At 41.3% G+C, this 23,936-nt stretch overlaps 1 protein-coding gene across 2 annotated transcripts in view; it reads left to right on the top strand.

The window, feature by feature from the left end:
- LOC100679866 (inactive dipeptidyl peptidase 10) overlaps positions 1-23,936 on the top strand; it is a 160,524-nt gene that overhangs the window by 136,206 nt on the left and 382 nt on the right. For both annotated transcript variants that reach the window (XM_031927154.2, XM_031927156.2), the window contains one exon: positions 22,842-22,945. In XM_031927154.2, coding sequence (XP_031783014.1) covers positions 22,842-22,945 — 104 coding nt within the window. The remainder of the gene's footprint in view (positions 1-22,841; positions 22,946-23,936) is intronic.

Genomic DNA, 23,936 nt, shown 5'->3' on the forward strand with positions numbered 1-23,936 from the left:
AGAAATAATTAGCGGTAAACAATGTGATAAAGTTGTTTTAATACCACGAATCGATTTGACTTCTTCAAACAAAGAAATCCCTTCTGAATTGACAAGATGTCAATTTCCAGTACGATTAGGAAAAGCCGGGGGGGGGGGTCGAAAATGAGAATCTAACCTATCTCTTCCGTTGTATGAAAAAAGAAATGAAAGGAAAAAATAGAGAACAAGAAAAGGGAAACTAATCGTATATTTGTGGTGTTAGCTTTTTCGTTGAGCCTTTCGGTCGCCCGCGTTTCGCTTTGCTAATCTCTAACGGAGAAGTGTTAGCCGTCGGAGGGCTACTAGCTTTTATCGTGCGTGTGATTTTAAATGACTGGCGAGCAACAATTACGCGCGTTTTCCTCAGCCTTCCGTGTTTACGGGACTCATCCATGTTTAAATCAGGATCATTTGACTGCCCATTATCGCTAGTAGTTTTCTCTTAACAGTCTTTTTAGTGGGTGACTCTTCTCTATCCAAATAGCGTTGTAAGTCGACGACATGGATCTTCTCGAACACCTCTTCAGTGTTACTTTCGAATCTGTAGACATCCTGACACAAGCGAGCAGTTACTTTAAACGGTCCGGCATACTTCGGAGCTCACTTAGCATTAATGCCTTGAATAGCTAATTAAATTCGACTTGTCTGCGTCTTGTGTAATAGCATTTTGATCGTCGTTCTGTTGCACGTTGCGATCTCTTTGCGGTGATAAGCGGTAGGTCGAAGAGTTGGCGCATCCGCTCTTCCCACTTACATAGCGCCAGCTGTTCAGCTGCTTCTCGAGCGGCTCGCTCTTCTGCTCGTTTAATATTATGTGGTAGAGTCGGATGTTGTCCTATATTAAGGAAAGCAGGACTGACTTCCATAGACTCTTGAGTGACAGTGTTGTATGCGAAGGTCAGTTAAGGTACAAATTTATCCCAATTCTTGTGTTCGTTCTTAATAAAAGACGTCACCATCGTCTTAAATATGCGATTATCCCGCTCTACAGGGTTCGCCTGGGCGTGATACGGAGGTATAGTGTGATACTCCGTGCCATGTTTTTGTAGAAATCGGACAAGCAGTTTGTTACAAAATACTGTACCGTTATCGGATAAAAATACGTCAGGTGCACCGAAGCGTAAGAGTTGAGTTATTTCTTGTTATTTCTTGACCCTATTGCCATCAGCCTTGCGTATTGGAACTACTTCAATCTATTTAGTGAAAATATTCATAAAAATAAGGATTTAACAGTATCCCTCAGTAGAATGCCGCCATAATATCGCTGGCTACGACTTCCCATGGCCCATTAATTTTGCGTCTGCCCATCAGTCCAGCAGGATGCAACTGCTCTACTTTATACTTTATGCTCAGTAGGTTTTTCTAGGACTTGAACAGTCAGCGTATCGTAACAGCCGTTTTCGCAGCTTGACCGTTGGACTAGACAGAGGAGATCGGCGTTTCGTCGCTTTCTCCATCCTCGTACATTCTCGACAAGGTGTATAAGTTGAGCGAACCTTTCCTATGCACTATGTCGTAGTCGTATGCCTGTAACTCAAGAGCCCATCTAGCGAGACGTCCATTCAGGTTGCGCATATTACACAGCCATTTCAGACTACTGTGGTCGGTGGTAATCTGGAAGACAACCTTCTACATAAGAACGAAATTTCCGGATTGCCCATAGGACAGCTTGGTACTTTCGCTCAGTGACAGAGTAATTGTGCTCCGCTTTCGAGAGGGTACGGCTGGCAAAACTCACGACTCTCTCGTCTCCATTGATGGTCTGAGTTAGCACAGCCCCGATGCCTGTACCACTAGCATCAGTTTAAATGACAAACAGGTCATCAAGAGACGGACGATGTAGAACTGCAGCAGAAGCGATCAGTGCTTATATCTGCTCAAACGCTGCCTTTTGCGAGTATCCTCAATGATACTTGACACTTTTCTCCGTGAGCAATGTCAATGGGTTGGTGATAGTTGCAAAGTTGTCTAGAAATTTCCGGTACCACAAAGCCAAGGAATTGGCGTAACTGCTTCAGATTCTTGGGTGCCGGGTATTTTATAATTGGTTCGATTTTACTGGGGTCAGGGCAAAAACCATCGCGATTGACAACGACTCCCAGGTATTTAACTTATGGCTCCAACTCCTGCCCTATGACTTTATCAACCAGCTGTTGGACGGTCGCTGGTCCACCGATTACCCTAAAGGGCATCCGGGTAAACTCGAACAGGTCTAGTCCAGGCACTGTGAAAGCGGTTAAGTGCATGTCTTTTTTCTTCATCGGTATCTGATGATACGCTGAGCTGAGGTTAATGGTTAAGATATAGCGAGCATGCTGCAGCTTGTTCAATATGGCATCTATGTATGGAAGCGGGTACGCACTCCCCTTAGAGGCGGCATTGAGTTTTCGGTAGTCAATTCAAAATCTGTAGGTACTGTCAGATTTCCGCACCATGACTACTGGGCTCGATCATTCACTGTTGGATCTACGTATTATCCCTGCCTCCAACATCGTTAGCACTTGAGAATGTATTTTCTACTCTAGCTTCTTTGATACTGGATAATATCGTTGTTTAATAGGCTTTGCGGACCCTATATCTATAGCATGTTGAATCAACGTCGTGCAACCCAATACGGTTTCTCCTTCTGGAAGCCGTCTATTCAAAACTTTTTCGAAGCTAGTCCGCGGCGTATGGGTTACGTCTGCTAAACTGATGGCCGCGAGGGCATTAGCCACACCATCCGTAAGAGCGGAGAGTTCTTAAGGGACTAAGTTCTCTATTCCCTCAATCTTTAGTCGGTTTTCTCTAGGCAGGAGGATCGCATTAACCGCCATAAAGTAAGTCCCAAGGATGCATTCTGAGTCAAGCTGACTCATAATAATGACTTTAAAGTAGCGGCGTTGCCCGAGGAGGTCAAATGGCAACTCTACATGGCCATAAATTGGCACTAGTTGTCAATTTGTGAGTTTCGCACCTGACCCTTAATACGCAATTATTTATTGGTCATAAGCTGAGGCTATTTGTATGCCAATAGGGCCAATTGCAGTGCGAGCGGCTCCTGAATCACAAATAGTGTGTAGTCGAAATCCACCGATTTTGACTTAAGTCCACTAACGACTACAGTCTTTATCGGGAGGGGAATCTTCTCTCAACAGCATAACTTCATTACCTCCTGTCTGCCCTAAAGATAATTTCAAGGTCCCTTTAGTGTCCTCGGGAAACGTAGAGACCCCTTCTACTTTTTACCTTGACCTTTTTCCGCTGCAAGCATTCGGGACCTCTTACGGTAACCAAGGATGTGCTTTTTGACTGATTTCTCTTGTCGTCCCGCCTGTTTTCTTTAGCCTTTATCAACAGCTGGGCTGAGAGCCTTGCGAGTTCGTATTGCCAGGAGCGCTAAGTTGCGCTAGTGCTTCCTTAAAAGCCGTAGCGAAGTACGCAGCCACTGCGGGTATCTCTGTCACTTCGGAAACTGCTGGGGTGCGATAAGGCGCAGTCTTCTGCACTAGTGCATCCGCTTTTTCTTTGTAAGACACTTGTAACATCAGACATACTTTTGGCGGCGGTGGAGCTTTAGGCACAGGCGGTTGTGAGTCTAATCGACTTTAAATGGTCAGTACAGCAAAAATGTAGTCTCTGACCGCTTCCTTCTCCCCTGCGTGCGTGCTTGCGCTTCTGCCAGGAGCTGCATTTGTATGTCTTAGTAAGTAGCTTTTTCCACTACCTCTAGGTCCATCAATAGAGAAACACTTCACTTGATTAGCTTTATTATTTACCCTATTTATTACTGCATCGGAAATTTCACGTTGTTTATTCATTAAAGAGCTTATATTGTATAATAAATCATTTTCAATTTCATTTGTTGCATAAAATTCTTTATTATTGGTTTCCTCATCATCCTCACTAAATTTAGGTAAATTGAAATCAGTCAGTGTATACCCGTGACTTGTTAAAATAGAATTAATCTGTTTAAGTGAGATATTTTCACGTATTTCTTTAGTTAACAATAAACTATGAAAATATGCTTTACATTTTTCAAATGATTCGTTAACATTTACTGGGTTATGAAATGCGCATATACGACCAAACAGGTTACACAAAGCTGTAAGAAATTCAACCTTGATTGCTTCTTCTAAGCATTCATCCCATTCTTCATCGGTGGTTATTATTTTCTAGCTACTACTACACGGAAAAAGGTTTTCAGCGATTTTTCGCATCCATATCAAGCGTAGAACCTGTTTTTCGGATGCACGCTACGACCTTTTTGGACGCATGCCCCACTCTCCAAAGTCACGACGCGTGGACCATTAAGCGCGCGTGTTTACTGTTTCTGTCTTTGTCTCTGTTCTCCCCACTCTTCCTTGTCTACCGCCTGGCTGACGAGATAGCGCGTAAAAATACGCTGCTTAGAACCCAAAAAACGGATTACAGCACTACAAAAGGCGTTGCCACAGAATCAAGAACTCGCTACTTCTCGAGGCATGCAAAAAAACGCTGAAAACCTTTTTCCGTGTACTTCATGAAATGTTGCGTATGTAACGTTTTTCAATGTTTTGAATTCTTCATAAGATCAAGCCACTCTTACATGTATAAATGATAATAATTTAAAAAAAACTCTTTTACGATCCTTCGGATTTACAAAGTACATTCTACTTATAATTAGCTACCAAACTCTTCTTCATCGTGTCCATTTCTTTGTTTTTTTATTGAAAACGTAAAAATATCGTATATCAACATACAAGTACTGTCTAGCTTGCGGATCGTTTGCATTTAGTTCAAACCCTGCAGTCAAAGTTGTGTTTAAGTTTTTATTAATCAACTCTTCTTCTGATCCTTCGTTGAAGAATACAAACTGTTTATTTTTTAAATGTACAGCCAATCAGTAAATTACGTGTAATAAAACGTACATTGCATATTGTAGTAGACGATACATTGCTTCTGGAAGGCTTACATATCGACGGTCGAGAATGAGAAGCAGCTAGTCCAGACATAGTCTCAGAATACAGCTACTCCAGAAAATCGCTTCGATAAGCAGCTACTCCAGAAAAAGTTTTGGAAACCAGCTACTCCAGAAAACGAGCTAGTAAGCAGCTGCTCCAGAAAACGCGTCAGAAAGCAGCTACTTCAGAAAGCGTGTCAGAAAGCAGGTAGTCGAGAAAATCGTCCAACAACCAGATTCCTTTTACGAGTAGCAAGAAGCAGCTACTTCACAGCTAGTTTAAAAACCAGACGATTTAGCGCGCGAGTGAATAAGTAGACATCCCAGACAACTTTAAAGTATTCGATTATGCAGGAATTGATAGTGTTCAAGCGCAGGGAGCTGCTAACACGCGCCGCAAGAGATGGGGCTCTTTTTACGTGCTGTTCTCCGGCAATCGCATTGTTTCTTTCACGAGATAGAATTTTGAAAAGTGATTTTATCACACTTTAGAACGGTGCGTGATAAGTAATTTTTGCAGGGAGCTACAGCTACATCCACTTAGTCATCATCCCTTATTTTGGGGGGTGAAAATTATTAAACGAGGCTTTAAAATAATTTTAAAAAAAAGGTGAACAAATATTCGCAGATAGTTTTCGAGTCCTTTCGATCTATACAACCGTGCTGCGATCATCACCCATTTCAAGGGTGGAAATAGGGTTGCGGGTGTGAATAGGTCTAAAAAAATTGCCAGATGAAAATTATTTTAATTTTGATCCATAAATGTAGTGACTTTTGATCATTTTTATACGTCACAGCCATACTTTTTTGTGCAAGCGAAGTTACTGGCGAGATAGGTAATTTTTTTGTAGTCTCTTTGATAAAAATATTTTTAGGCACGAACGCGACACGGAAGTGCCTTATAGTTAATTCGTGCGCGATAATTTTCGACTGATCGGGCTAAAATTTTGGGAAGGCTCTACTTTTGCACAAACTAAAATAATTTTTTTTTATATCCTGATCCTCTTTTTTTTAAATGCGGTAAAAATTTGTTCAATTTTCACGTGTTTTTTAAATAATAATTTTGGCGTTACACGATTATCTTTGAGAGACTTTAAACACTCGAGCTAAAAATTTGTGTGCAAATTACCCTCGAAATAATAAGGTGCCAAATTTATTTTGGGCTTTATCCTGCATATACGCAGAATACGGTCACCTCCAAAAATTGCTTAGAATTGTTTTTTGGCTTTAACTCGAACTATATGAGAAGTTTTGATTATTTATAAATAATTTGACTAATGATTGAATGTTTGAACAACAATATAAATGCAATAAATAATAAAGCTTCTTTTACACTATGTACTGGAATTGTGAAATATTTTAATTACGCCTAAACCTACGTACTCTAAGGAGTTTTTGGGGTCGCTGATTACAAATCTAATATCAGAATTGCAAAATTATTTGTTTAAACAATTTTGTTTATGCAAATTACTGCATAATTGGAGTTTTGAAAGAAACCTACGTACTATGTAACACCCCGTCCAAGCTTCGCAAAAAATTTATAAATATTAAATACTTAATTATATGAAACAACATTTTAGATTATACAAGAGCATCTTATGCTCCCCCACTTCAAATACGAAGCTACGCGCCGCAGCTGACAGCTGAGCTCAAAGCAGCAGTGCAACAGCAGCGCCACGAGCTAGCCGAAGCGCAACTTAAGCGCCAGCGCAACTAAAGCGCCTAGTCCCTGCTCTTAAGCAAAATATTTTTGAATATTTCTCGAATTTATAAAATTTCTGTATCTCAAATACTTATAAAATTGTCGAGTCAAAACTGATAACGCAACTAACGCGTATCAGTCGAGATCTAAAGCCAATAACGCAAAAGTTAAGCGTATTGTCTTACAAATATATTATATAATCAAAGCAAATATACAAAAATTTCTGTTATAAAGAATATTAGCAATTTATACAATATTCTATCTAAAAAAAATAATTGAATATATTTTGTTATTGAAAAGAAATAACATACTATTATTATTGAAATGACTTTCCACTACCTAGTATTCCGGACCTCTCTTATATTATAAAAATACATCAATATAAAATCAAATCTTTATTTGTGATCTGCTCTCAAAATTCAGACGCAGATCAGTAAATGATCATTGGTCTTCTCAAAAATTAAAATCTTCTACGCGCACGAGACCAAGAAGAGTCGTGACCGTTTCAACTATAAGGGGTTTTTGCGATCACTGATTACAAATCTGTTATCAAATGTTCAAAATAATGTATGTAACAAATTCATACGAAATACATTGCATAATTCAGTACTTTATTTTTGTTGAATTGAACATTTTGCGTACTTACGAGCATTTCGGGGTGGCCGATGATGAATCTACTATCAATTTTAGAAAAAATAAAGCAAGCTATGGACTGCAGGTGCTCAGGATACGGCTATTTACTACACGCACCTTAAGTTTTAATTCATTAAAACAACAGAGAAAACGGACTGCGATAGTCTTTACGTCGACACACCAAAGGGAGGCGAGCAAAGGCCAAAATTAAATCTAAAACTAAAATACTCAACCTACCTACTCTACGCACTGCGAGACTATACGTCGGTACATCGGAGGAAGGCGAGGAATTTTTATATGAAACTGAAATACTTAAACCCACCTACCCTACGTACTACGAGAATCTATACGTCGGCATATCAAAGGGTGGCAAGCTAAGACGAGAATTAAATAAATCTAGAACTCAAATACTTAAACCCACCTACCCTACGCACTGCAGGAATCTATACGTCAGCACATCGAAGAGAGGCGAGCCAGGCGAGAATTAAATAAATCTAGAACTAAAATACTTAAACCCACCTACCCTACGCACTGGGAGTGTAAATACGTGGGCACATCGAAGAGAGGGGAGCCAGGGCGAGGATTTTTTTACATAAAACTGAAATACTTAAACCGACCTACCCCAAGCACTACGTGTATGTAAAAGAACTCTTTGGCAGACCAAAGGAATGCGAAGAGAAGCGTGAAATAAATCTAAAACTGAAGTGCCTAAATCTAACTATCCCACGCTCTCCGAGCTCAATAGGTTATTATAACTACACCTCGGCTACACTTTCGCTTCTATTATCTATCAAGCTCGGAGAGCGTGAAATAGTGAAGTTAAAGCACTTTTTTTTACATTTTATCCTAGCTTTGCTCACCTTCAGACGATGTGCCGAGGTGTTCATAGTACATTACAATACTAGTGGCATAAATCGTACTTTACGGCACGGCGTGTATAAGCATGGTGAAATAATAGACTACTTGCGCCACTGATAGGCTTGAAATAAGTGCGGACCTATTACACGCAGTGCCCTAAAATAATTCATTGAACTCGAAGAGCATTGGGTAGCGCATTTCAGTTTTAGAATTATTCCTCGTCCTGGTTATAGATTCTTGCAGTGCATAGAGAAGGTGGGTTAAAATATTTTAGTTTTAGATTCAATTCTCACCCTGGCTTGCCTCCATTTGATGTGTTAACGTATTAATACTCGCAGTGCGTAGGGTAGGTGGACTTAAATACATAAACCCACCTACTTTACGCACTGTGAGAATATATACGTCGGCACATCGAAGAGAGGCGAGCCAGGGCGAGGATAAAATCTAAAACTAAAATACTTAAGTTTTAGATTTAATCCTCGACCTGGATCGCCTCCCTCCGATATGCCGTCGTGTTTATACTCGTGGTGCGTGGGGTAGGTGAGTTTGCGTTTTTCAGTTTTATATTAAAATTTCTCGCCTTAGCTTGCCTTCCTTCGATGTGCCGACGTATAGAGTCTCGCAGTGCGTAGGGTAGGTACATAGAGTAAAAGGGACTTTATTGTTTTATTGCATTTATATTGTTGTTCAAACATTTTGATCAGTGTAGTAATGTCTAAATAATCAATACTTATCATATAGTTTATTCTTCAACTGTTTTTAACCGCTTGTAATGCCGAAATTCAATTTTTTTACGATTTTAATAATGCGATTCGAGTAAAAGTACGTAAAAAGTTTAGTAAATGTTTATAATTGTTATTAAAGTTGAAAAATTATTAATTAATAGTAACTTATGAATTAATTGTCTAATATAGAAAAATTATTTTTGGCAATTTTTTTTTCGGCGATTTTTAAACCATTCAAATCGACCGCCTTCTGTTCGGCCACTTTTGGGAACGTTGGTCGCACACGGCGTCATTGTGCATCTGCCGTCTGGGGCCTTATTGTCTTAGCGTATCAAGTGATGTAGCCGAGACAGCGACATACGATACAGAGACGGTCAAATGATGCTAATGCGCATAAGCTTGATTTAAGATAAATTGTTTAATTATTGGTTAAGATTGGTAAATTTTTGATATTTTAGCGATTTTCTTGACTTCATTAAAAAAAAAAAAAAAAAAAAAAAAAAAACAATGTGCAGGGCTGTTAAAACATTGGCTCATTGTAAGCACATGCGCAGCTCCTTATATCTGTGTGTCGCTATTTCGTCTCTCGGCTGTCGTATACCGTTCAACACGCTAAGACAATAAAGCCACTGCTACTGCAATAATACGTCCATCAGATTATGTCTGACGCTACTGAGTCCTTTTTCAATAATTGTACTTATATTTTTCGTATTCAACGCATAAAACTTCGATTCGCGAATTTACTGTTTGACCGCAGCGCCATTGCAGTGTACGGGCTTTTCGCGAAAGATTTAGGACGACATCCTTTAGAATAATTGTTACCGAAAATTGAAATAATTTTCATCCGGCTATTTTTTTGACCTCGTAAAAGGAATCTGGTTGTTGGACGATTTTCTCGACTACCTGCTTTCTGACGCGCTTTCTAGAGTAGCTGCTTTCTGACGCGTTTTCTGGAGCAGCTGCTTTCTGGCTCGTTTTCTGGAGTAGCTGGTTTCCAAGACTTTTTCTGGAGTAGCTGCCTCCTGAAGAAATTTTATGGAGTAGCTGCTTACCGAAGCGATTTTCTGGAGTAGCTGCATTCTGAGACTTTGTCTGGACTAGCTGCTTTTCATTCTCGACAATCAATATCTTGTATTTAAATACTTTTTATTTCATCGTAGTTGAAATTTTCTTCTTTACATTCGTTTTCATCAATACCTTGACTCATTTTTATAAATTCACAATGATGCCTCTTATAACAATATTTAAATAAATATTAGACACATTGAATAGTAAAACATACTTTAAAATTAATATGGCAATTAAATTTTAACGATAAATACAGATCGTATGGAACTACAAATTGATTATCAGCTATATTGTTTTTATTGAGACGATCGTGGACTTTCTGAAAATGTTTAAGACATTGACACAATATTGCAAATAATCTTTAAGCAATATTGCTGCAATATTGTTATTGTTTTTTGGAAACGCAATTCAAAAACAGATATTACCCTTCATAGCAATATTGCTGAACAGTATTCAGAATATTTAATAATCTTCCTGCAATATTTTCGAATCTGACGAATCTGCCGATGCAACCTGTAGACAATATTTCCAAAAAATTAGGTTTAATTTTTTGTAGTTATTAATATAATCCTATTAATGTTTAATTTTCTTAAGAGCTATAAATATATATATATATATATATATATATATATATATATATACACACACCTATTCAACCGAGTGACGTTAGGAGTGAGGTGACCCTGCTTGTAAAATTATTAAAGATTATAAAACGCGGTAAGGAGAAACTCAAGTAAAATTAAAGAAAAATCAAATCCGGAGGCTATTATACACACATACACATCAGTATCAGGGAAAGGTGACGACCAGTAAAGTAGGAAAGTGCATGCAAGGACAGATGAGGGAGGCATTCGCACACGCCCTATGTATGAAAAATCGGGACGATAAGCGACTATTAGCGGAAGAAGGGAGTGCATGCAGAGACAGGAGAGGGAGGCATCCGCACCCCCAAAGTGTGCTCGCACTCCTCACGTGCAGACTAACTGTGTACGACGCACACAGACCTATGGCTCGTACACGACAAAAGGCTTGCGAGGGAGAATAGGTCATGGTATGCCTGCACGTGTCTAGTAAGAGGGAGAGAGACTTAAACGCTCTTACTTATCTCTATTTGAAAATGTATTATTTAGTGGTCCAGGATGCTGTGGTATTTGAATCTCTTCTTATTCAGAAACTTATTTTATGTGTTATTAGTTCTTACTATTTGGTACTTGGCTACCGTATTGTAGCCAAGACTAATATAGCTGAAAGTAAATTTTATGTTTGTATTTGATTTTAGGATTTTCACTTATCAAGATGTATTACTGTTTAAGTTATTCTGCTTATCTAGAATCTTCTCTGAAACGTAGTGTCCTTGAAATATTTTAGTATGACAAAAATTTTGTAGTACAACTGATTTCAAAGGACTTATTTACCTTCAAACTTATAATGTACTATAAGAAGGTAAAAATGCGAAGCGATGTCAAAGTATTTCCTCCTTGACTAACGTATTGTAGCCAAGGCCATACCTGAAAAGAATTTATGTTTGCATTCATTTAAGAAAAATTTCACTCAAACAGATGTATTACTGTTTAAGATACTCGTCTTAACTGAAACTTTCTCCAGAGACGTAGTGTCTCTAGAATGTTCCGCTTCACAAAAAGTTTCGTATAGTTGACTTTCAGAGGACTTATTGCCTCTGAAGTCGTAATACACAGTTGCTAGAGAAGACAAATAAATATACATATATATTTATATTTAATATAATTTATTGTTCTCTACGTTAATAGTTAAAATTATAATTTGATTTAATTTTAAACCGCAAGTATAAGGGACTGGGCTTATTTTCCAGCGCCTTAGCTCACGCATAAAACGTTGCTCTGACCGAACTCTACTTGGAGAGAGAGCGTATTGCTCCTTTCCGTTCGAGCTCAGTCGAGCAAGTGAGACTGAGGAGATGGATGAAGCGCCTTTTATTTCCTGAGGAGCTACTGCGCCGAGCCTCTGCTGCCCTCTTTCTCGTCCAGTGCGCCAGCGCTCCAACTGCTGCCGCTTCCCTTTCCAGGCCGCCGGCGTTGCTGCTCGCTGATTGGTTCGGCGTTGATCGCTTTTTTGATAAACTCTCTTTTCGGGATATTTTTGTGTGAGAAAGAGAGAGCGAGAGAGAGAGAGAGAGAGAGAGAGAGAGAGAGAGAGAGAGAGAGAGAGCGAAAGATAGAGAGAGCGAGAGAGAGAAAGATATTTTATTTATTTATTTTGCTGTACAATGTGTTGTACAAAATTTTATAAAAAAATAAATAGTAAAGTAATAAACTATGATGTTGAGTCAGGTGAGACTGAGATGACTGTGGAGATAATAAGCTATGTGTTTTCAAGGGTGAAAAAGTAGTGTCTGGCTTGTTTCTTGAAGTGTGTAATGGATCTATTGTCGCTGAGCTGTGAAGGTAGTGTATTCCATAGGTATGAGGCGCTTATGTGGAATGAGTTCCTCAGCGTCTCTGTAGCGAAGGTTGGGATGTCCAGAGTCACCTCACCCCTGACAGGACGAAGTGCGACGTGGAAGTAAAAATAGGCAGTGATGTATGATGGTACCGCTGTGTTGAAAAGTTTTCTTAGAAAGCAAGCCATTAAGTACTTCTTATGTCCGGCGGTGGTAAGCCACTGCAACTTGCGTCTGTAAGGGGTCATGTGCTCGTCCCTTCTTACACCATAGATGTAACGGATTCCCGTGTTTACTAATCTCTGCAGTTTAGTGTCCAGTTCTTGCGTTAGGTCACAGTATACTAGCCAGCAATAGTCTATTATTGGAAAAAGAAGCGCTTTCACGAGATGTTTGCGCAGATTGTGAGTGGTGCTCTTTCTGAAGAAGTATAGTCTATACTCTATACATACAGAAGAGATACTCCGGCTTTCCTGGCTTGCCCGACCAGGTGTCGTCAGACGATGATATAACGCTAGCTAATGGCAGGCTCTTAGACCATCGGACAGAGTTACCTTGGTAGTAGATGCAAATATTGTGTTTGGTGTTAATTTGTGTGAGAATCTAAAAAACTCTTGAGGTCTTCCTCAGATGTTATCATCACGGCACGGGCCTCATTTTGGGCCCTGATGTAGATTTGTCCATCCCTCACAAACGTGGAACAGCCGATCCCCCTGGCTGCAGCTCTTGTAGCCACGCCAAGACGATGTACATCAGGGGGCAGGTATTTATTGATGTTGATGAAAGAGTCCGGTAGTGGCAGTTTGATGCGAGCATCACGAAGAAGATCTGCAGACAGCTGTTTCGTATGTAGCTTCCTTAATTTAATTTTGGCCGAGATAAGCGAGCGCATCAGCGTCCTAGACACAGTCACAGCAATAGGGGTAGGACGCATTTCGGTGACAGCAACGGCAGTAGAAGCAGAATCCGCATCATCCTCACGAACAGCTCTCCTCTTGATCAGTGGTCTAGCAGAGGTAATATCTCTCTCTGTCAGCTGAGCGTCCAGTGGCTTAAAGGCTGCATAAGCCAGAAGTCTAAGAGACGTAGCCTGAGTAGAAACAAGCCCTGTAATGACCAGCTCTGCAGAGAGTTTAGCCTGGGACGATGCTACTCTATCCAGTTGAGCTTGGATCCTAGCATTAGAGTCACGGAGTTGCTGAACGGTCTCAAGGTCAAGTGCCGAGGCCGAAGAAGAATCCGTAGAGGGGCCAGCTCCTTTCGCAAGTAACTGCTCAAGCTTTTCTTTGATGTCGACCTGCTCAGCCCTCAGAACCGCCACATCAGCCTCCACCACTGTCACCCGATTCATTAGCCGTGGAATTTCGTCCAAAGGCTCCAAGGATCTTTCAATCACCGACATTCTCTCCCCTAGAAGGCGACCATTCTCCTCAGCTTCATTCTTCATGGTGTTTTGAAGTTTCTCTATAGAATCAAGTTTGTTGAGCTTTTCTAGGATTTTATTGAGAATAGCAGTATCAACCGGCTGTGGATTGGAGGACCGTGTCGTTGATGCTGACGAGTTGCCCCCTGAGGTTGAAGCAGAGGACTTGAGCTGCGTGAAGATGGAATGGAATTCACAGTACCAGGAGGGAAGAGGTTAGAAACCAACAGGCAGTTACGGCAGACTTGGATTGTCTTGCCGTTGTCGAAAATTGGTTGCGTCGGCGTGCACCTAACGTGATAGTGCCATCCGCATTTATCGCATTTGCGAGGATTTCCCTTAGCGATGACCTTAGTGCAGGTCTTACATGATGTAGGACCAAGGAGTCGATCTTCAGTATGTTGGTCGCCAGACATATCGAGAAAGAGAGTTAGTGTAGAGAGAGAGAGAGAGAGAGAGAGAGAGAGAGAGAGAGAGAGAGAGAGAGAGAGAGAGAGATCGACTAAACATTATTATTTTGTGAATTTGTATAAGTTGCTATCTAAAGCTCAGAATGTTTCGAGAACATTCATAGTTTTATGAGACAGAAAATGCCCGTGCAGATGGATTTTTGTGTGTGCATGTGTGTGTGTGTGTATGTGTAAAAACGTATACCGTCATAATTTTGGAACCACGCGACCGATTGTAATAAAATTGGACTTGCATGTATGTTTACTGATATTGAATTTGGGTACATTTTATTTCAAGATTCTAACCATTATATGACTATTTCATGGTCATTTTATGTCCATTTTTCAACTTTCAAAAAACCATTTTATTTTGTTTTTTTAATTAAATAGTCAAGAGTGTTAAAAAAATTGTGATAATAGAAAATAGATAATATCTACTTCATGTAAGAAAGTTAAGCCATTTTGACGAAAGCCGTTCTGTTTTAGTTGACATTTACCTTTTACCTTTTAAAAATGCAAAAAATGCTTAGATCACCTACGACTTGACCCTCTGTATCTCGAAGAATATTTATGAAAATTTCTGAAATAATTTATGAGATCCTTGGAACACTTCGGGAACATATTCCCACAGTTTCAAGTTTTCAGTTGGAGGAAGCTACGTGCCAAAGAATTGGCTTCGGTTTTTTCTTTTGTAGTTCTTCTAGTACCTCCTTTTTTGAGGTGAGCTTGTCCAGATATTCTAATTTAATGGTCTATTCTTGCAGGAGTGCTTTTATTGCGGCGCCTTCCACTAGTACTGCTTTAACTGCTTCTTGGAAGTCCGAGGTTTTAGGCCGCTTTTATTTTTGACAAAATGTCTGCATAGCTCTTTCATTCTGCAGTCTTGATGATTAGAGCATACGATCTGGGGGTTCTCGCCTGCTTTGGTTTGTCCTTGCTGGTCCTATTCTGGTTTGTAATGCCAGGGACACTTTCATTCTCTTTGCTTGCCTTTTTTCCTTTTTCTTTAACTTTCTGGTGACAACTTCCGGCCACACTGCCTTTTTAGGTTGATCGTCCTCTTTTTTATTTCCTTTATTTCTATTCGGCGGAGTAGTTGGGGCCTCCTATGTTGTACCTGCCTTCAGACATCTAAGACTTGGAGTTGTCTGGGTTTTCCTTTCCTGAGTTCCCGGGCGTTGGCATTGCCGTAAAGTATCTTCTGCCATGCAGAGATTTTTATAGCTCGCTCTTATGATTCAGGCAAGATTTTTAATTTGCTTGTGCACATTGTGCCTGTCCTTGACATAGTCTTGTGCTACACTCAAACAGCTTTTTTATTGCTGTCTGTATCCACCTCTTATTCTATATCCTGCGTCTCTACGAGCAGAAGGGGTCAGATGACTAAACTCTGCAATATCGAAGTGAGTTTCTCCCTTTCCCCCAATGTTCATAAGGGCAGCGCGGAGCACCGGGGCTTTTACCTGATCAGAATCACCGGCGGGACTGGGCTCTGTGGCTTGACCCGCTGGGGGTAATAATGTTTGCAAGTTTCTATATTTTGCCGTGAGAATATAAATGTTGAAGTATCACTCATAAAATTAAAACCACATAAATACAGACTGATGACTGCGTAATATGAAACTTATTATTGTGTGTATATTTGTATTTGGGCAAAAAATAGTATTTATTATCTTATAGAAATTACTCAGTATTTTAATTTTAATTATTTAGTTTTGCTACATTGTGGACCAGAGCAGGATAGTAGGATGAGGTAAATTGAATAACATTATTCTTTTTTATGTTGGATAATATATGGAGGTCACGGAGCCTTTATTCACTTTATATATCAGAATTATATTGAATGCTTATGGAAGAAAATACGCGGAATCATTAACTCGTCGAAGCGGACAAGGTTATACACGGACTTGTTACACTAAAATGATAATTAATTGTATTGTTTACCAAGTAAGAAAATGATGAAACGAAAGACACGAGTCTGAGGTCGTTGAGATGCGCACTGTGTGTGCGTTGCTGTCCCTAAAAGTGACCCGACATTTCTGACTGCTGATATAGAGAAAAATACTATTATGTTAGTACACTGAGATGAGATGTTGGTTAGATTGTTGTGGAAAAGGTTACGTTAGAAATGATTTTTAAGTAAACTATTTGTTGTACCTTGCCTGCAACACAAGCGTGTGTCTGGTATTCAACAGGTCTTACAGACTGAACAAATGGTTAGTAGTAGTTCAAAAGAAACGCGAATGTTGAGTAGAAAAATATTGAATAGCGATTTTAGAGTGACTTGGAATGAAACACGTACACATGCGCGCAAATAACAATGAAGGTGATCGTCTTGTGCCTATTAGTTGTTAGGCAGCACAAGATTGTTAGAGCGATGGGATTAATAATTCTGATCGTTCTGCGTCCTAGAACAACTGGGTGGGGTCTGACGCAGCCAGCCCAGCCGGACGGCGTATAACGGTAGTTTTACATCCCGTCAGAGGCCAATTAGATATTAGTATCTTTGTGCTGAGTTTCTTCAAAACAGGAAAAACTTCCCGGATCAGGCCGCAAGGGAGATCCCCGTGTCCACGGAGTTAGTGTAAAATAAGTTAAAATGTGAATCAAATACACTTGATTCCTGAGCAGCGTTCTACTGGATTCGTCGCACTACAGGAAAACTAGCCTCCGTCTAGAACGTGTGTATCACGTGGCAGCGACAAACCTCTCTGATGTTCTCCTGAAACCTCTGGTTTATGAGTGTGTATAGCTTGAGTGTAGAATGCGTACTAAACCCCTGCGGCTCGTGGCGCGAACAGGCCAGGCGGAGACGCGCTCGAGAAGATAAACTCAGTAACGCGTTTGCATATACGCAACGCTGTTACTAAGTTTAATTGCGCGCAGACCTTCCCGAAGAAACCCGAGGGGTGCAAGTCTGCATGCGCTAGAGAGAGAGAGAGAGAGAGAGAGAGAGAGAGAGAGAGAGAGAGAGAGAGAGAGAGAGAGAGGGAGAGAGAGAGAGAGAGAGAGAGAGAGAGAGAGAGAGAGAGAGATTATATTAGATTAATTGGTTTTATTTTACGTACAATGTGTTGTACGATCAATTATGTACAGCAGGAGTAGTAAGAGTATAGGCATAATAATAGTATAAGATGTCTGTTGTGGTAGATGTGTAGTGTGATGATAAGGTGAGAATGAGTTAAGCGAGAGTGTGTGAGTGTGTGCGTGAACGTGAGTGTGAACATGATGTTCATGTGTTTTCGAGTTCGAAGAAGTGCTCTTTAGCTAGTTTCTTGAAACCAGAGATAGAAGCAGTATTACGAATGTGTGATGGTAGGTTGTTCCATAGGTATGAGGCGCTGATATGAAACGAGTTCCTCAGCGTCTCCGTCGCGAAGGTAGGAATATCCAGAGGTGTCACCTCCCCCCTAACAGGCCGGAGTGTCACGCGGAAGTCGAAGTATGCCAGTACATATGATGGTACGGCTGTGTTAAACATCTTCCGTAAGAAACAAGCAGTGAAATACCTCCTGCGTCCTGCGTGGTTAGCCACTGCAGCTCCCGCCTGTACGGGGAGATGTGCTCATCTCTCCTTACACCGTAGATGTAACGAATTCCTGTATTCACGAGCCTCTGTAGTTTTAAGTCGAGTTCCTGCGTCAGGTCACAGTATACAAGAGAGCAATAGTCAATAAGGGGAAACAGGAGCGCTTGCACTAAGTGCTTGCGCAACCTGAGATTGGTACTCTTTCTGAAAAAGTAAAGCCTGTACATTAGTGAGTGAGCACGCTTACACACTTGTGTAACGTGCTCCTTCCACGTAAGTTTAGAGTAGCACCAATCCCAGATTACGCACGGAAGATTCAAAGCTGACCTGGGCACCCCCAATGATAATATAGGTGTTAGCTGTTGAGGGTAAGGCGTTTATGTAGTAGGGAGAACCCAGGACAATTGCTTTGGTTTTTAGCAACATTAAGTTTTAGCCTGTTCTGTGCAGCCCAGCCCATTATCCTCTCGGCATTAGCACTCATCTTGTTTGATAAAGAATCGAGCTCCTCAAGATGGCATTGACTGTAAATTTTCAAGTCGTCCGCATAGATGAGATGGGAAGCATCGGCATCAAGGCAGAAACCGATGTCGTTGATGTACAATGCGAATAGCAAGGGACCCAGAACGGATCCCTGCGGGACGCAGATGTTAAGACGCCGAGGAGAAGAACGCTCACTATTGTCACCAACGACGGCCTGCTCTCTCCCAGAGAGGTAGGAGGCAAACCAACGAATGACTTGCTTTGAGAAGCCGAAAGTGGATAGCTTTCTCAGGAGCCTGACGTGACACACAGTGTCAAACGCCTTGCTAAAGTCGAAGAGAATGAGTAGTGTTACTTTCTTTTTGTTTATCCCGATCCTGGCATCATCAGTTAGCTTAATTAGGCCAGACTGAGTGCTGTAACCAGTGCGGAAGCCTGTTTGAAGGTTGTCTAGCAATAGCCTTGATTCAAGGTATTTTGAGACCTGCTTATGCACCAGCCACTCCAGGGCCTTGGAGAGAAAGCAGAGAAGTGAAATCGGACGGTAGTCAGTCAGGGCTGTTGGTGAACTGATCTTGTTGAGTGCGCGCACAAGTGACAGTTTCCAGGCAGATGGGAAGCAGGGTACGCTCAGAGACAGGTTGAAAATGTGACTTAGTAAAGAAGCGAGAACCGGCAATGCTTTTGAGATGACAACCTGTGGGATGCCGTCACTTCCCCTGGCCTGGGTGTCAAAGTGCGATACCGCAGCCAACACGTCCGATTCCGTTATAGGGCTGAACTCGAAATGTTCCGGGAGGTCAAGACTTTCCAGGTTGAGAAGATAATCCTCAACAGCAGGAGCCAACGGATCGTTGGAGATCGCGCTGAAATGCCTGTTGAGTTCATCTGTTGTAAATCGAGATGGTAAGGGGGCCTTGGTGGCAGAAATTCCAAGTTTCTGCAGCTCTTTTGAAAACAGTCAAATTACATTTATGAAGGAAGTGGGAAAAGGAATGAGTAGTCGGGTTCTTAAATAAAAAAATGCAACAATTTCGCGGTTAACCTAAATATAAACAGTAACTTGCTTAGGCATAAAAACCCTCACGGAACAGAGGGAAAAGCCTGAGCAAGCTAGTGAAATAGAAATTATTTATTGATCAAGTAAATTAATGAATTTATGTAAGCATAAAATACAAAAGTCAAAACTTATTATCTAATTTAACTTACGCAGTGGATAATCGATCCTTATATTTACAGAGCGCTCGCTTACCTAATATTTCGGGGATCAGTCCCTACAATAACGCCGCAAATCGCAAATATCGGTGCGCTGTACGTGACGGACCACCCTCTCTTCTGGGTAGATTGTCGATCGAGAAGATGGAGATATCCCGGGGTGGCAACGCCCAGCACGTCACAGGGCCCCGACGTCTCGGGAACGGGTCCAGCCCTCGCTCCGTGAACGACTTGAGACGACTCGTCGAGTCGTCGCGACCGGGACCTATAGCGAAGATTCGCTATGCGATAACAGCACGCTTGTGTCTCGCCCACACGGAATTACAGGCACTTTATTTACACGAATTATAGAAATAAGGGAGGAATCACACGCGAGTGATTCAATAACAAATATAATTCAAATTACAGCGTTTTCTACAGGCACAATACAAAAGCTACACGAGAATAGAGGTAGGCTTCGGATCACACTGCTCTCGATCGATGCCGAAACGAATCTGACGCTCTCGCGCGCACTAATCGATCTCAGACCGCAGAAGGGCTTACGCATGCGCTCTTTCTTTTCTTGGCGCGCCATAATTAACTCGTCATCAAGAGGCGCGAGAATCAAACCGTGCTAGGTGATACATATTTTATGCGGAGACGTATAATACGCGAACATCTTTACAGATCTTGGCAATGTCGGTCAAGGTAGACAGGCGTGAATAGTAATAATTCAGCCTGGCTTCCTCGACTTGTTTATGGGCATAGTCTCTAGCTAATCTGTAAATGCGGAGATCTTGATCGAGCCTAGAGTCCCTGAAACGCCTGTAAAGTCTATCCCTCTCGGATACAAGGTCACGAAGAGCCGCGGTGTACCACGGGTGACGTTGTCGTCTTAGTGTTACAGTCCGCAATGGGGCGAGATGGTTAATGGCGTTAGTAAGGTTAGTGTTAAGTAAGGATATGCATTCGTCGAGTGATGAAGTTGTTCAGTTCGTTTTATACGTTCAAGTAGTGTAGGTGTAAATTTAGGCTTTTTGAATTTCGCGCCGCTGCTCGCTCTCCGTTGCGACGTTGAGAGCGCGCGCGCATGCGTCGAGTTGCGCGCCGCCGGCCCCGCTTGCGAGCGCGCGAAGGGCCCGCGCGCACGGATTCCTGTTCGGACTGCCTAGCGCTTCGCACGTTTGGCTTCCTTACGCTTTTCGATTTTTTTGTCTTCTGACGGTGAGCCAGTGACTTGTTCTTCTCAGAGCTATCACTGTTCACCTCGTTCTGCGCCGTGTTGGTAGTGTTTAGCGGAAAATTCGCGATCGCGTCGTTCGCGTGTGTGTATTTGTGCGAGTGTGTGAGTGTGCCTCGAGGCGATGGTCTTAAGGTTTGTTGGCGAAGGTGTCCACGTGTTGTACGTGACTCCTTCGGGGCGAGCGAACAGCGGCAACACCCCTTGTTGCCCTCGTACCAAGCGTCTGGCTCCCCGAGACGTCGGGGCGCGCTTGGTGCACGGTTGCGGACCATCCTTTCGCTCCCCAGGCCCGGCTTCCAGACCTCCAGGACCAGGACGGAAGCAGCGGCGGACTACGACGAGGCCTGCTCAACGCCCTCTTCAGCGGCGGTTTTTGCGTTCGTCTTTGCGGTAAGAGAGCTCTCTCTGCGTGCGGAAAAGGTACCTCGCGTCTTTGCGTTTGCGTGCGTTCTTTCACTTGAGATTTTTCTCTTTTAGAGTCACTGTTCTCTTTCTTTTATTTGTATAGTTTCCCTTTCCTTATTTTCAATAAAGCTTACACTTGCTGAGGCTTTTCCCTCTAAACCGTGAGGGTTTTTACGCCAAAGCAAGTGCTTTTTGTGTACCGCGAAATCGTGTGTGTTAATTCAAAAGAACCCTTCACTCACTCAACCCTTTCCTTTAGTTGGAACTCACTCTGAGTTCTTTCACTCGTTCTAAGATTACTAATCAGAAGTGTTGAGAGATGACCAGTCACATTCGCTAAGAAAGTCCCTTAGCTTCTCGGCGCTGATTCCTTTAAAGTTTCTGGAGGTGTAAGTGTTAGGTACGTAGCGTGGAATCTGTACGTCGAGAGTGGCCGTGGTAAGGTCGTGTCCGTTGATGAAAGGTGCATCTGTCTTCCAGTATGACAGCAGGCGATCCTGCTCGTCGATTAGACATAGGTCAAGCCAGGTATCAGAACCCTGTTTATGGTGCGTGGCACCATAGGGAACAGATAAAAGGGAGTTCTCATCAATGAAAGCCCTGATGAAATTGGCATCTTCAGATGAGGAAAGTTGGTCAGAATTGAAATCTCCCATTAAGACCTTCGTGGAGTAATTGTGCATGTGAGTTATTAGCTGGTCTATAAAGTTAGAGCCTTGGAAAAAGGGAGCATGAGGTGGACGATATACAACCCCCACGAAGATGGGAGAAACTTGACTTCCGCCAGTTCACTGCGCAGGCTACAGATCTCTGAAGTGCTGAGCACAATGCTGCCGCTGTCCCGCTGCATCGTCGGGCTCCTCGATGACAGGTCTTGGATTTGTGCCTGCAGCTCGGTGATGGTGGACTCAGCATTGTGTATGCGAGTCTTGAGTGCAGGCAGCTCTTCGAGGGCCTTGAGTCGCTTCTCCAGCGGGCCCAAGCGCTGCTCAATTTTGGAGATCCTCTCTGACACGATGTTCTGGGACTTGTGAGCCTCCGTTTGAGCGTTGCGGATGTCGTCGAGGGCTCCGCGGATGTCCCTCAAAGCCGCTTGAACAGACGGCGTCGGTGTTGTTGCGCTGGCCAGGCGGGTTGGTGAGGGATTCCGCGAGGTGTTGGTTGATGATGGTGCTGACCTCGTCTTCTTGCTCACCGGCTGCTGCTTGGGAGTATTCTTGCCTGCTGCTGTTGTTGCAGTTACTCCCGTTGCAGTTGTTGCAGCAGAGGTGGATTTGGTCCTCACTTTGGTTCCCTTGCCGCTGTTGTCCGCACATGTGGGACAGGCTGTTAGTCAGGCCTGTCGTTCACCACTATAGCCTTGATGTTGACGGTGTTCTGGCACTTGACGTGGTAGTAAAGACCACAATATTCACACCTCTTGGGGTCTTTATGCTGTATTGGTTGTTTACAGCTGCTGCACTGTTGAAAAGGCACTTCCACGTTCTTCTCGCCGTTTGCACTCATTTTTCGTCGATAACTTATTGGCAGTCGATAAAGCAGATATTCGTTGGAGGATGATAAGTTATCGACGGAGTATATTTTTATTCTCATAACTAATCACACTTACATTATCAGACAACAATTTTGTAGAATCAAAGAGAGGAAACATAAAGACCATTAGTACAAAGTAGCAAGTTCAATAACTTAGAATTAATCTTAATAAAATGATATTACATAATATACAATGAAAAAAACATAGTTAAAAAAATGTTTTTCTATTTTATAGCCAGACACACCAAACCCCACGGTAACACTGTATATAGCAGACTTAGCTGATCCCAGGAATATACACACAAAAGAAGTGAAGCCGCCACCTATCATTGAGCATATGTAAGTTTCTACAATAAGATACTATTATAAATTTCATTAAATTCCATGCACTCCATTAACATTAATATGCGTCAAGAATTTTTTAAAAATATTAACAAGTTAATGGGCCCTAGGTGTGTTTTGTGCGCCCGTGTAAGAACAATTTTTTAAATTTTTGTTAAAATGCAATTAAGTATTTAGAACAAATTTATATACAATATTTAATAAATTTAAGAACTAGTTGAAAACGCTGCAATACGTGGATTGAAATGTAAAATTTATTTTGTTACTTCTTAGTTTTATAAATGTATGTAGATCTAAGGGGTGGAAGTAGAAATTTTGAACAAAAAGAATTTGAAATAAGAAAATTACGCATTGATTTATAATAAAAGGTAAAATTTCAAAACTAAAAATATTAAAAGAGGTATGATTCTAAAATTTCAGAATTTCGGTTTTGGAAATTGTTGCTTTTCAACTTAACACTTTCTTATTGTTATTTTTCAAAATTGTTACCTTCGCCACTAGATTTAAACTTGATATAATTAAAATGAGAATCAACAAAGAAATAAGTGTTCAGTACAATTTTATTCTACTTTTTTTATGAAGAAACATTGATTTCATTTCTATTCCAAGAGGCAGACAGCCGACACAGGAAACAGGCTTAAAAATATTCTGTACCAAAATAGACTTTTAATTTAAGATTTTTATTACAAATGTAATTTTATTTCTTTTTATTTTATTTTATTTGTTTTTCAGTAATAGTACAGAATATATACAAGATAAAATACTCAAATACCTTTGAGTTAAACGACGTTACTTGTTTGCAAGCACTGGTATTACAAAAAAAAATATTAAAAAATATAAAAATACTCCAACTAAAAAAAACCTTATCCGCTGCACAGCAGTCTGAGTATTTTTTAAGGTGCGCTTGCAACAATCGAAAAATCCAAAAAAATATCAATTATATATTTGCAAAAATGAATTGAAGAATAAACAACAATTTATTGTATAT

Source organism: Nasonia vitripennis (genome assembly GCF_009193385.2).
Source record: "Nasonia vitripennis strain AsymCx chromosome 3 unlocalized genomic scaffold, Nvit_psr_1.1 chr3_random0013, whole genome shotgun sequence".
Classification (NCBI taxonomy): domain Eukaryota; kingdom Metazoa; phylum Arthropoda; class Insecta; order Hymenoptera; family Pteromalidae; genus Nasonia; species Nasonia vitripennis.